Genomic DNA, 14,160 nt, shown 5'->3' on the forward strand with positions numbered 1-14,160 from the left:
ATCATGAAGAGGATGGTGATGGCAGTGAGGGTTGAGGAGGGAGGGAGGGAGGGAGATCAGAGATAAAGGGAGACACAAATTAAGAGAGCGATGCACGGAGACAGAGAAATGCGGATAGAAAAGCAAAGAGAAAGAGAGATGAAGATGCAAAGAGAGGGAAGATATGCAAAAAGAAGAAGAGATAGAAAGATAATAGATATATTATGTTCATAATTATCTCGTACATTAATTGAAATTCAAATAAGATAATATTGTTTTTAAAAAAAATAATGTTGAATAATATCTGATAATTTTTAGCTTAAAATTAGGGAAGGATAATTTGGATATTGAAAAAATTGAATTTTTTAGAAACAAAAAAAAAAAATTAGAATGCTGACGTGTAATTAATAGGCGAATGCAAAGGACTTGACTATGAATTTGAAAATCACTGTCGGCTTTGGTCTAAAGACTATTTTTCTAAAGGACTTAAACCTAATTAGCTCTAATTTTTATTGCTTGTCTAACTTCAAAAAATTATAACTTTTTCTCCCAAACTACAATCCACACAAACTAAACTTTGTGGGATTTATATCAACAAGTACTATCCAACCATGGTCCCACTTCGACCATTACACCTCGAAAAATTGTGGTCTTTCACATAAACACAAAAGGGAAAATTTTAATTCCACCAAAACAAATTAGAGGAAAAGTTCTAATAACCTTAAACAACTTGCCCAAAAAGAGTTAAGCTAGAACGAAAATTCATCATATTCATTTTCTCCCACTTTATAACATTTTAACATGTTAAAATCGTATACATGCTTGTTGACTTAAAATAGTATTTTGGTTCAAAAAGTATCAAAATAGTCAAAAAATTTATTTTGAAAATTGAGGGTCTCCTTATAGTTAGAGGTCGACAATGGGCCGGGTCGGACTTGGGCTTGAATTAGAATAGCCCAATAGGGTTTTCGGGCCGGGCCTGGGCCTTAATACACAAGCCCAAGGCTCGCCCGTCAGACTTGGGGCTTGCGGTCTTGGAGGGCCGGGCCAGGCTAGGCCAGAACGGGCAGCCCATAATGGGCCCAAAGCCTATTTACACACATATATATCTTTAATAAAAAAAAATATAGGATTTTGGCTATGTTTTGATTCGAACATGAGACCTCATATAACAAGCTTCAACTCTCAACCAACTGAGCTGACTAGTCTATTTGTCTAGTTTGTGAATCATAACATATTTAATAGCTTTTTCGTTTGTTTACTCTAATAAATTATTAATATGTTTATTAAGTTATTATATAATATCATTATGTTAGTAATATTGTAATACCATAAATAATAAACTTTTAAAATCATATACAACATTACAATTATAATAAAACATAAATGTATATGTGTATATACAACTATAATTAAAGTTATTAAACCACGATCGTTCGTTAATTCGACCATTGTTACCTCACTTTTAAATCTCCGATTGAGCTAATTTTTTTGCATATATTATCTTTGAGTGGGGAACTAAAACATGAATGATTCAGATCGTTGAAAACACGATTGAGATGTGAGCTTCTACATATAAATACACTTGAAGAGTATAATTCTAATAACTTTCCTATTGAAACCTTATAGCTTCCATAATTGTGAAGACCACAACGTGTTTTCAACAATCTGAGCTGTTCATTTTCTATGTTCATAGTCAAAGATCATCCTTACAAAAAATCGGCCAAATTGGAATTCATCTAACCGTTCGATTATCATTAGAAAAACCATGATCGTTCATAAGTTAGACCACCCTTACCTAACTTCTACATATCCGATTGAGCTAATTTTTTGCAGAGATAATCTTTGAGTGAAAAACTAAAAAATGAATGGTTCAGATTGTTGGAAACACAATTGCATCGTATGTTTATAAAAATATGTAATAAAAACTCTAAACCCCAAACCAAACCCTAAATAATACTTTTAAAACAATCTACACCCCAAATAATTCACCCCAAATAATTCATTTAAATATTTAATACAAAATTTGAGATTCCTTATATATTAGATTATTAATACATTATATAAATTATATAAAACCTAATTTATTAGAGTAAACAAATGAAAAAACCTGTTAAATATGTTATGATTCACAAACTAGACAAATAAACTAGTCAGCTTAATTGGTTGAGAGTTAAAGTTAGTTTTGTGAGGTCTCATGTTCGAATAAAAACATAGCCAAAATCTTATATATTTTTTTATTAAAGATATATATGTGTGTAAACGGGCTTCGGGCCGGGCTTTGTATCGGACTTCGGGTTGGGCTGGCCCAAACTTCGGGCCAGATTGGGCTTCGGGCCCAATGGGCCAGACGGGTTTCGGGTGAGATTCGGGCCTTAGGTTTTTTGGTGAGGCCTACTTATAGTGCAAGACATTCCAACTTTGATTTTTCAACTTATATTACACTTATACATTGATATTAAAAAATAATAAATTAAACTTAAAAAGAAAAGGAAATATTCTGTCCAATAAAATAATAAGTTAATAACACATGAGGTAAAAAAACAAATATTTGAGAAAAAAAGTTAAGATTGTTAGCATTACTGATTCATAAAAATATCCGATGCTAGTACGCTACTATGACTTGACAAATTCTTTATTTTTTGGACCTAAAAACTATACCATAATTTTTCATTGACCATACTACCCTCAATCTTTCCGGGTTTCCTCATCAATAGTCGGTATAAATATCAAAATAAAACGAAACTCCAAATCGAAAACCCTAGGCCGCCTTCCTCTAACTCGCCTCAGACTCAGAGATCGTCGAAGCTATGTCCCGTAACTCCCGTTTTCTTCGTCCCTATCTCTGTACAGATGAATCACCAACCATAGAGACAGTTGATACTTCCAACGTTCCTGGTAAGTAATCTACTTATCTCCTGCATTTAACTTGTGCTCTTGTCTTATAATATCATTCATGTCACAGTTTTCTTACGGCACAATGTTGCTGAAAAACAGAACCATGCATTTTAACCATATATAAGATGTATTGAGCATTTGAGCGTGCATGGCATTAAACTGTGATGCATTGGTAGCTAGGGTTGGGTTGGGAATATTTTGATTGATTGATTAATTAGGAGGGAATTGGAGGACTAGTAATGGTGTACCCTACTCGATCATTTAGTTATTTGGGACAATTAATGCTCTATTGATTTGATTATATCTAATATTTGATGGTTTTGTGATCATCTTGGCTTATTTGTGATAATGTGCTGCAGCCCAACAAAAACCCGTAATTACAACATTAACAAGAATTTTCAATGAGACATCTGAAGCGTTGGGAGATTCTCCAAATTTCATTTGGAAGCGTCAACTAAAAATCAATTCAGAGAACTTAGGCGAATTGTTTGACCAACTCAACAGCGGGGGCATATCTAAAAATGTTGCTGATAAGCTTGTTCAGCTATGCCAGGCATTGGATAATGGTGATTTTGGAACCGAGGTAGAGTAATATTGGAAACTTCAAACTTGTAATCTATTTAATTGGATGAGCTTAATTTAGTAGTGGTTAATTTCTTTTGTTTCTTCCTGTTAGCAGATGCTTGTTACCTCTAACAACTTGGGTCGGCTTGAAACTGTCAGGCGGCTTATCTTGACACGGCAAACAATGTGAGATTAAATTTTTGGATTGTTTGGTCTACCTTATTTAGATATCTATCGGGTTCACTTTATGTATCGTTTTTATTTTTGGGCATTCAAGATATTCAGGTACTTTTATATTGTGCATATATAATACAATTTGTGGTCTTAGCTAGGGTATTCCCTTTTAGTTTAACATAGTTAACCAACTTGATTATGATTGAGATCTGCAAATGTTAAAGAGTAGAGGAAAGGAATATCTATGAACTTGTTTGAATTTATATCCTATTTTATATATAGGAAGTCATACAAGTGTAGTGTACTCTAGTGTAGGAAGTCATACAAGTGTAGTGTAGAATTTTATCCCATTTTATATTGCTTTCACGAACCTACATCCCTAATCTTCCAGTTGCAAATTTGCACATGCACATATAATGTTTGGATTTCTGAAGTTTGCGAATTTGGATGTTCATTTTTCATCTTAAATATCTGCAGAATCAATGGTCCAGAGGCAATGAAGCTATTTGAGAAGAGGATGGGGTATCTAGATCCTCCTCAGGATGTAAGCAATAGACCCGAGTGTAGAACTGTGGACGTAGATACGGGTGGGTGCTCCGAGCAGGATTTGAGGGACAAGTTTAATGCTCACGGTGAAATAGAATCTCTTAGGATGCTGGCTGGAGGAGCAGCCCATATAACCTACACAACAAGAGAAGGTGCAGAGAAGGCTGCAAAGAACTGTCTAAGCTGGTGGCGATAAAGAAATGCCTGGTAGCAGATGCTTGTTACCGCTACTGAATGGTCTGAATGGTCTAAGTGTTGGATTGTTTGGTCTAGCTTATTTTGATATTTGTCTATCCGGTTCACTTTATGTATGGTATATTTATATGAAGAAAGTGTTTGAAAACATTACACATCCACATATTTATTTACGAAGCTATTCAGGTATTCTTATATATATTGTGCATATAAATACAATTTTGTTGTCTTAGTTAGGGTATTTCCCTTTTAGTTTAACCCAGATAACCAATTTGATTATGAATGAGATCTACAAATGTTGAGCAGTAGAGGAAGGAAAGATGGGCAGAAACAAAAAAAAAAAAGCATTAGAGGAAAGGAATATCTATAAACTTGGTTGAATTTATATCCTATTCTATATATACAATAGAAATACATATACGTATGTCGACATGCACATCATAGATGTATGTTTGTATGTAGCAGGCTGAGCTGGGTCTGCCGTTTTACTTCTGTTTTGGCTTTTCTTTCAGTTTTTCATATACATTCAACGCATACTAACTGAGAGATGACAATGATAAATGTAGGACTTCGTTCTAATGGATAGAACCATGAGGTTAGAAAAATAGAGCCACTATCCATATACATCAAGACAAGCAAGTAATTATCTTGCCATTATGACCATTTCCCAAGTTTCATATGCATATTGCAATGAAGGCCCAAATCATATTGGTCGAATCTATTTGTAAGGGCCACGATCCTGTAAACTAATTATCCGAAACTCATTTTAGAGTAGATTATTTGCTAAACTAAAAACTCATTAATTTTAGAGTAGAATATTTGCTAAACTAAAAACTCATTTTGTCTTTGTCGATCAATTCTTTATTGTGAAATGTTTGGATTCATTTTCTACTTTATCTTTCCCTTGTTTCAGCAACTAAACCAGTCCTCAGTAGTAAGGTTGATAAGTGCAAGACAGAGAATCTTAATAATAATCCATGATTGCCACATGGAATGAGAGCTAGCGTATGGCAAAGGTGATGACTTTGGTTAAGTGTCAACTTTAAGTCTTTAATTGAAGAAAAGCTAAAACCCACAAAACCCAAAACTTTGATTGCCATGAATATTCATGAAAAATGTTACAATTAATCAATTGAAAAGTCACAATTTTACATGTAATTGTAAATCTCAGGCTTCAACACCACCCCAGAAAAAGAGGAGGAAGGTTCACAAAAAATAAAAAAGGAGGACGAAGAAAAAGGTTTTATAGTAGGACACTATGTTTGAGAGCCACCTTCAACCGTGACGTGAGGGATTATATAGAATAATAAAGGATAACACACTCTCTCTCTTTTATTTTTTTCTTTAGTTTTTTAGCAAATAAGGTCAATTGCCAAAAAAAAAAAAAAACAAATAAGGTCAAGCACTGAAACTCCTTCTTACACGCCATGAATGGTGGAAGAGATTCACTACCATTTCCCTCCCAAACTTTTAACCAATTAAGCAAGCAAAGCCTCAAAGTCCCCGAAACATCCGCTGCATTTGTCGCACTCGTGCGTGACCCAGTCCCCGTGACAAAAGGTATCTTCCATTTTATTTTTTACTTTTTTTGTTTAGTGGGGTTGCTTAATTTAATTATGTTACGGCCTTACAGGACTCTAGGACTACTGTTAAGAGTCTTAATATTCATTAATGTTTACCACCTTCTAACCTTTGCCTTAAAATAATTATACGTTTGGTTTTCAAATGCTTCAGTATCTGATTACTCTTCTTAAATTCTTATTCTAATTTCTGAAAGTTGCTGTGAGTGTGAGTGAGCTGTTTTAAGTATATCCATATATGTATCTTGCCCATGCTGTGTATCCCTTTTGGTTCATATTGATGCTTGCTTTCAATCTGGTTCTGCTTTCTTCACCATTATAGAAGGAAAAGCTTGACACTGCCATTTCAACTACGATTACCATTTACCACCAATGTGGTCTTTATTCTTTAACTTGCAATTTGATGTGGGTTTCTTTCGATAAGGGTTGTTGGCCTTTGCCTTTCTGATCAATCAATGCATGTAAAGTAGAATATGGACTACTGTAGTGTTAAAAGATCATAATTCTACTTCAGAGATTTCTGCTTAGTCTTATTGATAACTGAAGGTAGGCAGATGAGAATTGGTTTCGTTTTATATTCTTTAGAAGTCAGAAATTGCAAATTCTCCTCTATTATTCTCCTTCTTCCTCTTTCTCTTACCTCTTGTTATTTGGCTGATATAGTTTATAATTGTGGGCTTACAATTTTTGGGCAACCATGAAGAAATCTCCTGTGCATCCAAAGTATGAGATGGATCATGATGGCACTGGATTTGATCCTCAGGCTGACTTTTATCAGGTTAATTAGATGACTTGATGAGTTGATGATGATGAAATTGTATTCATATATACTATTCCTTAGTCTCATAATGTTGAAGAGATTATAATATTCTGAACATTCTCCTTTAAGGACATAAAACTACTTTAATTTGTTGCTATTGTGTTGTACATGCCTACATGGTTAGGCATCAAATCTAGGTTTGTTACTTTTTTGGCCTGAAAAGAAAAGTTTGTCATTCAATTCTCACTCATTCACTGTCAAACAGATAGCCCTAGCCCTTTAGTCTTCTACTTGATGTAACAAACCAAACATTCTCTTTGCTTATTTTATCTGGTTTTAACTGTGATCAGTTTTTGGAAGAAGCAAAACACTATGCAATAGATGCAGACTTCCAGAAATCATCAACCTATCCAGAAGAAGCCGTAGAAAGAACATTGGGCCAAGAGAAAAAGAAGAAATCATGGACAAAATTTCTATTTCCATGGTGGAAAGGCGACAAAATGAACAAAACTAGCATCAAACCGGCTACCAAATCTCATGTTCATACTACAAGACCGGCTAATGTTTCTGGTCCTGTATATGGCACTGGCAAGGCTATGGATGGCAGGCAGAGACGTCCAACATCCGGGCCTATTACCAGTCTGTTCAATCCCACAAGGAAAGCAGATAATGCAATACCCTATATGAGTATTGCCAAGCTTGGAAGCCCTCAAGTTGTTCAGACCTATAGGCCTATTTATCTGGTGACATAGAACATTATGAAGAAGTTTTCAATAGACAATTGAATCTTGAATTTTCTGCATCATGGAGGATGTTGAACTGATTCATGGGATTATGGTAAGTTTGATGACAAGAACAAGAATATATTGAAGTCTCTATGACCTTTTGCTGAAGTACAATGAACTTCTGAATTCTACATGGACAGTGATGGGAATGCAGTTGGGTCATCAAATGGAAGAAACTATGGAATTTGAGCCATCTAGTTGAATATTTCAATCATCAAGTTTGTAAAAAGGTTGCAGAGAGATTGTCCCTTTGGTGCTATGTAATTGTGTTTCATTGTGAGATTGCTAGAAAACAGAAAGAATATTCCTTGATAGCCAAGTCAATTGAACTTTCTATTGATTTTCTTTCTTATGTTTTGTCAGTAATCAAAAGAAGCAATTATGAAGTATCTGAGGAATTAAGGATCTCAGGTTTCCTTTTCTTTGATAAAAGATGAGGCAAGAGAACTGAATTTCCCCTGCAATTGATTTTCTGAAGAAGCGAAAACTGCACACATGCCCTTGATTATATCCATCAAACCAAAGTAGGGCATATTAAATCGTTCTGGACTGTTTTTAATTTTCTATTTCATTCAATCTTCAACTACATCCTCCTTATAATTCTCTATTCATATTTCATACTGAGCAGTTTGGAAAGAAATAACTTTTATCCCATCTGCAGGAAGCCTAATTTTAATATACAGAAAGAGATAATTATAAATTTGTTCCACTTATTTTATAATTAGTTTAATTTTGATCTACAATATTTTTAAAATTTAATTTTAGTCTACTAATTATTTCACTTATTCAATAAAAATCCTAATTGTTTCACTTATTCAATAAAAATCCTGATTTATTATTTCAAATTTGTCTCCTATTTTACCCTATCAAATCTCTAAATTCTATTGTCAGAGATCATATACCAACAGAGACAAGACATGCCAAAGAGAGAATTGATTGAGTTTTGAGCAATATCACAACATCAAGTAGGACGCACCTGCTAACCTGCTAAGTGTTAACATCCCAGATTCCAAGTGCATAATACTCATTGTATGCTAATATAATCAAGAAAATTAATGGAATCAAGGGAGATGTCCTCATTAATAACCAAACAATATAAAGATAGGAAATTTAATCAGTTTCCTTTCTTCATCGGTAAAACTAAGGGTTTAAGGTATCAAACCCATAATAAGGAATACTACCCTTCCAGTTTTCTATCACAATATACATTCAGCTCAAACAATTGTTCGAAGTCTGTTTTGAAGTAAGAAATATACATTACAAATTTAGTGAATAACATGCAGTCAAAAAGACTGTAGAGATCTCAAGCTCCATCTCTTGATTACCTCTCCAAGAATAAAAGAACATTGAGCAAATTGACATGGAGATGTTCAAGTTCATCTCCATAAGAACCTAGCCAATTCTCAGGGATGCAGGATCAGACATCTATCAGACCCTCTCAAACAACAAACTTTCATCACCAAAATCTTTTCTTCCAAATCTCCCTGGTCCAAGTAGCTATCTCTATTATCAAATATGTGCATAATATGTAGAAGAGCTAGCTGCTGCTTTTACTAACTCTGTGCTCTCCCTACTTGTTGTTCAACATCAACAGAACTGGGACTGTAGGAACTAATCCTTCTATCTCTGCTCAAAAGCCTCTTAAGTGACCTCAACCTCGTCGGCGGCACCGGCGACTTCAAGTCCTCGTCGGAAAACCTGTTGCGGGAAGGCGACGGCGACGGCGACGGCGAAGGCGAAGCCAGTGAGTTCTCACTGGGGATATCAATCACCAACATTCCATCTGTCCTGTTAATAGCAGCTGAAGATGAAGAAGAAGAAGGACAAGGTGCTTGAGATGAAGGACCTTCCTCCAAACCCGAACCCGGTCCAGAGCTCACCCGGGTCTGGTTCCCCCAAAACAACACATTTGTGGGGAAATTCGGAGACTCCAAAGAAAACCCAGATGCCAAACTCTCAGCTGGTGATTGAACACTGCTCTCTGCCAATGCAGAAGCAGTGGAATCGACCGAGACAGAGACCGAGCTCTCAGGAGCCACAGGGTCTCTACAAAGTGGACACGTGGAGTGGGACTGGAACCACATGCCAATGCAGTCAACATGGAAGCCATGGTTGCATTTGGTGAGCAGCCTGGCCTTCTCACCCTGCACAAGCTCAGAGAGGCAAACCGCGCATTCGAGCCCGTCTTTGAAGTCCTCTGGACGAAACACCAGCACAGGCAGAGACTTGAGGACCAAAGGATCGAGCCCTCTTCGCAGGGTGGCAATGGGAGGGTCTTGGCCCGGAGCGAAGACGAAGCGGCGGCGGCGGCGGCGGTGGGTTTGGTGAGCAGGAGAGGGGGTGTCCTCAGAACCCCACCAGTACCATTTGGCGTAGAGGTGGAGGCAGAGGACGAACACCACCACCAAGAAGAGGACTAGTACGGCGATCATCATGATCTTCCCGGTGAGCTGAACCGCCTCTGAGTCGTCCAGTGATTTACCAAAAGGGGTTGAGTCTGCCATTGTTGTTGGTCCAAAGCAAGAGTCTTTAGCTCAAAATCCCAACAAGGGAATTGGGTTTCTGAGAAAATGAGCAGAACCCAGATGAGAAATGGTGTAGAATTTGGTTTGGATGAAACAAAGACAAGGAAATGAGGCTTAAATACGTGCAAGGAGGCGGAGCGGAAGAACAAGTTGGACTTTTTCTTTGAGGAATTTGAGAGGAAAAATCTTGTGAATAGAGGTAGGCAAAGACGTGAGTGAGAGAGAGATGAAAGAAAGAAGGCTACTCCACTTGGGAGGACTCAAACCAAAGACTTGGACTTTCGTCTAGAGGTGAAAATCAAAAGAAGACGACGGGCATCGATTCATTGATAATTCATTGGGTCCAAATAAGAGGGTAGAAAGCAAAGACTTGACACCCCACACCTCACGTCACTTTCCCAACTCTTCCTTGTATCTGCTTCTCAGTGCCTTCCTTCTTCACGCCTTTTATGGCTTTTTTGTCACTTTCAGTGTCTGTATGATATGTAAATTATAAATACATGTCATTGATTTAAACTGTTGACCTATACCATTAAAAAACATACAATAGTTCAATAGCTTGGATGATAGAGCACTTATCTCTACAATCACAATATACAATAGTTCGACTTTTTGGGATAACATGACCCCTTAAGCCAATTAAGCTTAGACTCGAATTTGATTGAGCACATATGGGCTACTAGAATTAGATTGGTCAATGCTGCAATGTTGGTTTGAGTTGGTGGTGACATAAGTATAACTTTAACGAACAGAAGTGTATATTTGAACCACAAGTGTCCAACTTTGGTGGACGATGTTTGTTTGTTCAACACCTTCCCATACATGGAAAGTGATCTGATGCAAATGAAAGCATGGGGTGAATAATTTTCAGATTATTAGATTATTGGGAAACACTACAGGGGTCAGGGGGTGGGGTCTGCCCCAGCATTGTCACATGGATTATGTTCATATGTTAAGTTCAAACTTCAACCACTGTTTTAACGCAAATCTCAAGGCAAATTACACCTAAACCCCAATTCCTAATCCGAAAAGCTCGCTGTGATGAACAGCTGCTTTTGATGTTGGAGTCAAAATCTTTTTGACTTTCTTCCTCTTTCTTCTTTTTCGAAAAAACTTTTCAGCCCCAAGTGTTATTTAAATTTTCAAACTGTGGTAGGGGCAGTTAATTTTTTGAAAATAAGGTACGAGGTAAGAGAGAAACCCAAGCTGCACGTATGTGGAGCAAAACACTCGAATTTACATAATTTATGTAGTTTGTAAGCAAAACACTTGAATGTACATATTTAGAATTTATTTTAAAATTGTTTATCTAAATAGAAAATGGATTGTGAGAGTTTTGTTTGTTATTCTAAAAAACAAGTTGCAAGATGCAATTGAGTCATTTCCTAAATGTGGTATAATAAGATACAGAGAGGTTTAAGTTTTTTAGAAAAATAGTTTTTAGATAAAGATCGACATGTTTTAAAATTTATAAAAAAAATTTTAATTCATAATAATTTATAAGAAAACTATTTTAATTCATAATAAATTCTTTTTAATTCATAAGAAAATATTTTTAATTTATAATAAAGTCTATTTCCCCTTATTTGAAGGGTATTTCTCTTTTTAGGATATAAAATAAGCTTTGTAGAGATTTTATATTAAATTTAAATTTCGAAATTTTGGACGTCAAAGAAGAAAAAGAAAATGACTTAATTAAAAATTCCAAATTATTACCGATTTTAATTTAAAAAAAGCTCATAAAATATATTAGACTCTAAGTCTCTCTAAAATATATTATATAGACTCGGATGTTTTGTCTTTTATCTGGAAGAATAAGGATTCAAACTTAAAACCTTGGAACATTATGTTTACACTTTACATTATAATATTTGAGATACAAAAGTGTACATAAATATATGCTTTGTTGTAAAACTAAGAGTGCATTCGCGCATATTATAGAGCTATTCAAATGGAAGCCTGCCTATATGACCAAAAAGAAAATACAAGCATTACACGAGTTGCTGATCAGATCTTGCCATCAATCCTGCAATCTAGCCCCTGCCATTTGCCAAAATGTAGGGCTTTGATTTGCATTTAGAATACTCATCACACTCAAGTAAATCTGTAAATGAGATTTAATGCTTGGACAACATGATTGATTTGAAATGATTTTTCTTCCTCATTAATTATAGCCATTCATTGGTTAAAGGCTTAAAGCACAAACATGCACATACAGAAATGAGTGCCACATTGATAACTTTGTTTGTTGATAAAGTTTCTGGAAAAAAAAAAAAAAAAGAGATATATTGAGGAATATGAATATATATGGCTAGAAAGTTGCTGCTACTAGCCTACTACTATCATTAATATGTCAGACCAGTATGCCACCGGGCCGCAAGGCTTTATTTGACAGCCTCATGGCCCAGCCAGTCATACATAGTAAACTGTGAAAAGCTCCAGCTTGACTTGGTAATCTGCACTTTTTTTTTATTGTTGTTCATTTCTTATGAAATGACCTTATTGGGTTTGCTAGTTGCTAGACTGAGAGTAATGTGGAGCAATGTCTCACGTTGAAAAACTAGAGTTTAGCATATGTGCTTATAAGCCTTGGGCCTCTCCACCCATTGCCAATTGATTTTGGGTTGGATGCTCTAATTCTATCATGGTATCAGAGCTTGGTTATCCGCGTGTAAGGCCCAACGGCCACACGTGCTCCCATGTCACCCAATACAATTTGTTCACGTGTAAGGCTCAAAATATCGTCACACGTGCGGGGGCGTGTTGAGAGTAATGTGGAGCAATGTCCCACATCGGAAAACTAGAGTTTAGCATATGTGCTTATAAGTCTTGGGCATCTCCACCCATTGCCAATTGATTTTTGGTTGGATGCTCTAATTCTATCCGCCTACACCCTGCTCTGTTTTGATGTAGTTTCTTTGGGGTCCAATTCACCAAAAAAATAAAATAAATAGAGAATAAAATTTGATGGCCCTGCTGATATCTTGAACAAATATGGAGCTTAATTTCATATGGCTCATAACAGTTTGATTGAGTGGATCTCATAGAACATAATAACATATAGTCATATATTTATACTCACTCCATACAGCAACCATATCATTGTTTTACTTGTGTGTCTTATCAGGGACAAAAATCAGAGATTATGAAACTGAAATTTGTACACATTTTGACAGGGGGTGAATTAAAGCACTACTAATTCAGTAATGTGTTGGGAACTTTATAACCAGCAAGAACAGGTAATGGGTGAAAGAGAAGAAAATGAAAAGTTCACATTTGTATTTATCATTACAGAAATGCAATGAACATAGTGATCATTTGGCAAGTAAATATGAATAGTTTTAACACCTTTACCTCTCCAAAACTATTCATATTTACTTTCAGTCTGGAATTAATTTTTGCAATCAGCATGGAAGCAATGGCTGCTGCATTCGGCTGAGGCACAATCTGCATCAAGATTGCCACCAAATTCTTCATACTCACTTCCTCAGTAGCATTGCCAAGTAAGTACTGCAGCCAAAATGATCATCTCATCAAAAATACTATCAGATAAGGAATAGCAATAGCTTCTGTGCTGATCATCAGGAATATATGTTGAAGTTGACAAGAAAGCCGCCAGGCTTTGACTGTTTGGAAACTAATCGAAAAGTCAACAATTCATTGGAGGTGGACACTATCTCTATACCACGAAATGAATGTAATTAATGCCAGTCATCAGAAATTTACAACATAATTATTCCGTGAAGCTTAAGAAAATATGACCAAAATACATGTTAGTTCTGACCAGAAACAAAAAAAAAAATCTGACCCAAAAAAAAAGAAAGCTCAACTTGTTGGAAGATACTAGAAGGACTTGTAGTAGAATGCATATATAAATGACCAAATTTAGGAGCCCTGTAAAGTCAAGGGTCAGGCCTGCCAAACCAACCTTTGATTCAAACATTTGACCATTGCGGCTATATGTCATTATGTCAACTTTTCATTCTTCCACCATGCGTATAATACAATTCACATTTCACATACATTTGCATTCTTAAATGATACTTGTGAACTTATATGGCGTTCGAATTTGAGACTTGTTGCATGAGGTCTTTGCTTAAAAACATTCATGTGATCAATGCTTGCTTTGTTAAAACCAGAATAAAAATTCAATT

At 35.8% G+C, this 14,160-nt stretch overlaps 3 protein-coding genes across 4 annotated transcripts; 2 read left to right on the forward strand and 1 right to left on the reverse strand.

Moving 5' to 3' along the window:
- The first annotated feature begins 2,732 nt into the window (after positions 1–2,732).
- LOC147287599 (protein transport protein SEC31 homolog A-like) lies at positions 2,733–4,553 on the forward strand. Its single transcript, XM_086242354.1, has 4 exons — positions 2,733–2,877; positions 3,237–3,460; positions 3,557–3,627; positions 4,093–4,553. Exons 1-4 carry the CDS (start codon positions 2,790–2,792, stop codon positions 4,355–4,357), a joined length of 648 nt encoding a protein of 215 aa, XP_086098480.1. The 5' UTR covers positions 2,733–2,789; the 3' UTR covers positions 4,358–4,553.
- A 1,195-nt stretch (positions 4,554–5,748) lies between these two features.
- On the forward strand, positions 5,749–7,830 carry LOC147287600 (uncharacterized). 2 transcript variants are annotated; one of them, XM_086242303.1, is made up of 3 exons: positions 5,749–5,916; positions 6,600–6,714; positions 7,047–7,830. In XM_086242303.1, exons 2-3 carry the CDS (start codon positions 6,634–6,636, stop codon positions 7,446–7,448), a joined length of 483 nt encoding a protein of 160 aa, XP_086098429.1. In that variant the 5' UTR covers positions 5,749–5,916; positions 6,600–6,633; the 3' UTR covers positions 7,449–7,830. The 2 variants fall into 2 exon arrangements, with proteins under 2 accessions (XP_086098429.1, XP_086098430.1); XM_086242304.1 differs by lacking the exon at positions 5,749–5,916 and adding an exon at positions 6,366–6,482.
- A 707-nt stretch (positions 7,831–8,537) lies between these two features.
- LOC147287601 (RING-H2 finger protein ATL3-like) lies at positions 8,538–10,232 on the reverse strand. Its single transcript, XM_086240575.1, has one exon. The coding sequence runs from the start codon at positions 9,983–9,985 to the stop codon at positions 9,035–9,037; it is 951 nt and encodes a 316-aa protein (XP_086096701.1). The 5' UTR covers positions 9,986–10,232; the 3' UTR covers positions 8,538–9,034.
- Between the last annotated feature and the right edge of the window lie 3,928 nt (positions 10,233–14,160).

Source organism: Dryas octopetala, chromosome 4, assembly GCF_963921425.1.
Source record: "Dryas octopetala chromosome 4, drDryOcto1.1, whole genome shotgun sequence".
In the NCBI taxonomy this organism is placed as follows: domain Eukaryota; kingdom Viridiplantae; phylum Streptophyta; class Magnoliopsida; order Rosales; family Rosaceae; genus Dryas; species Dryas octopetala.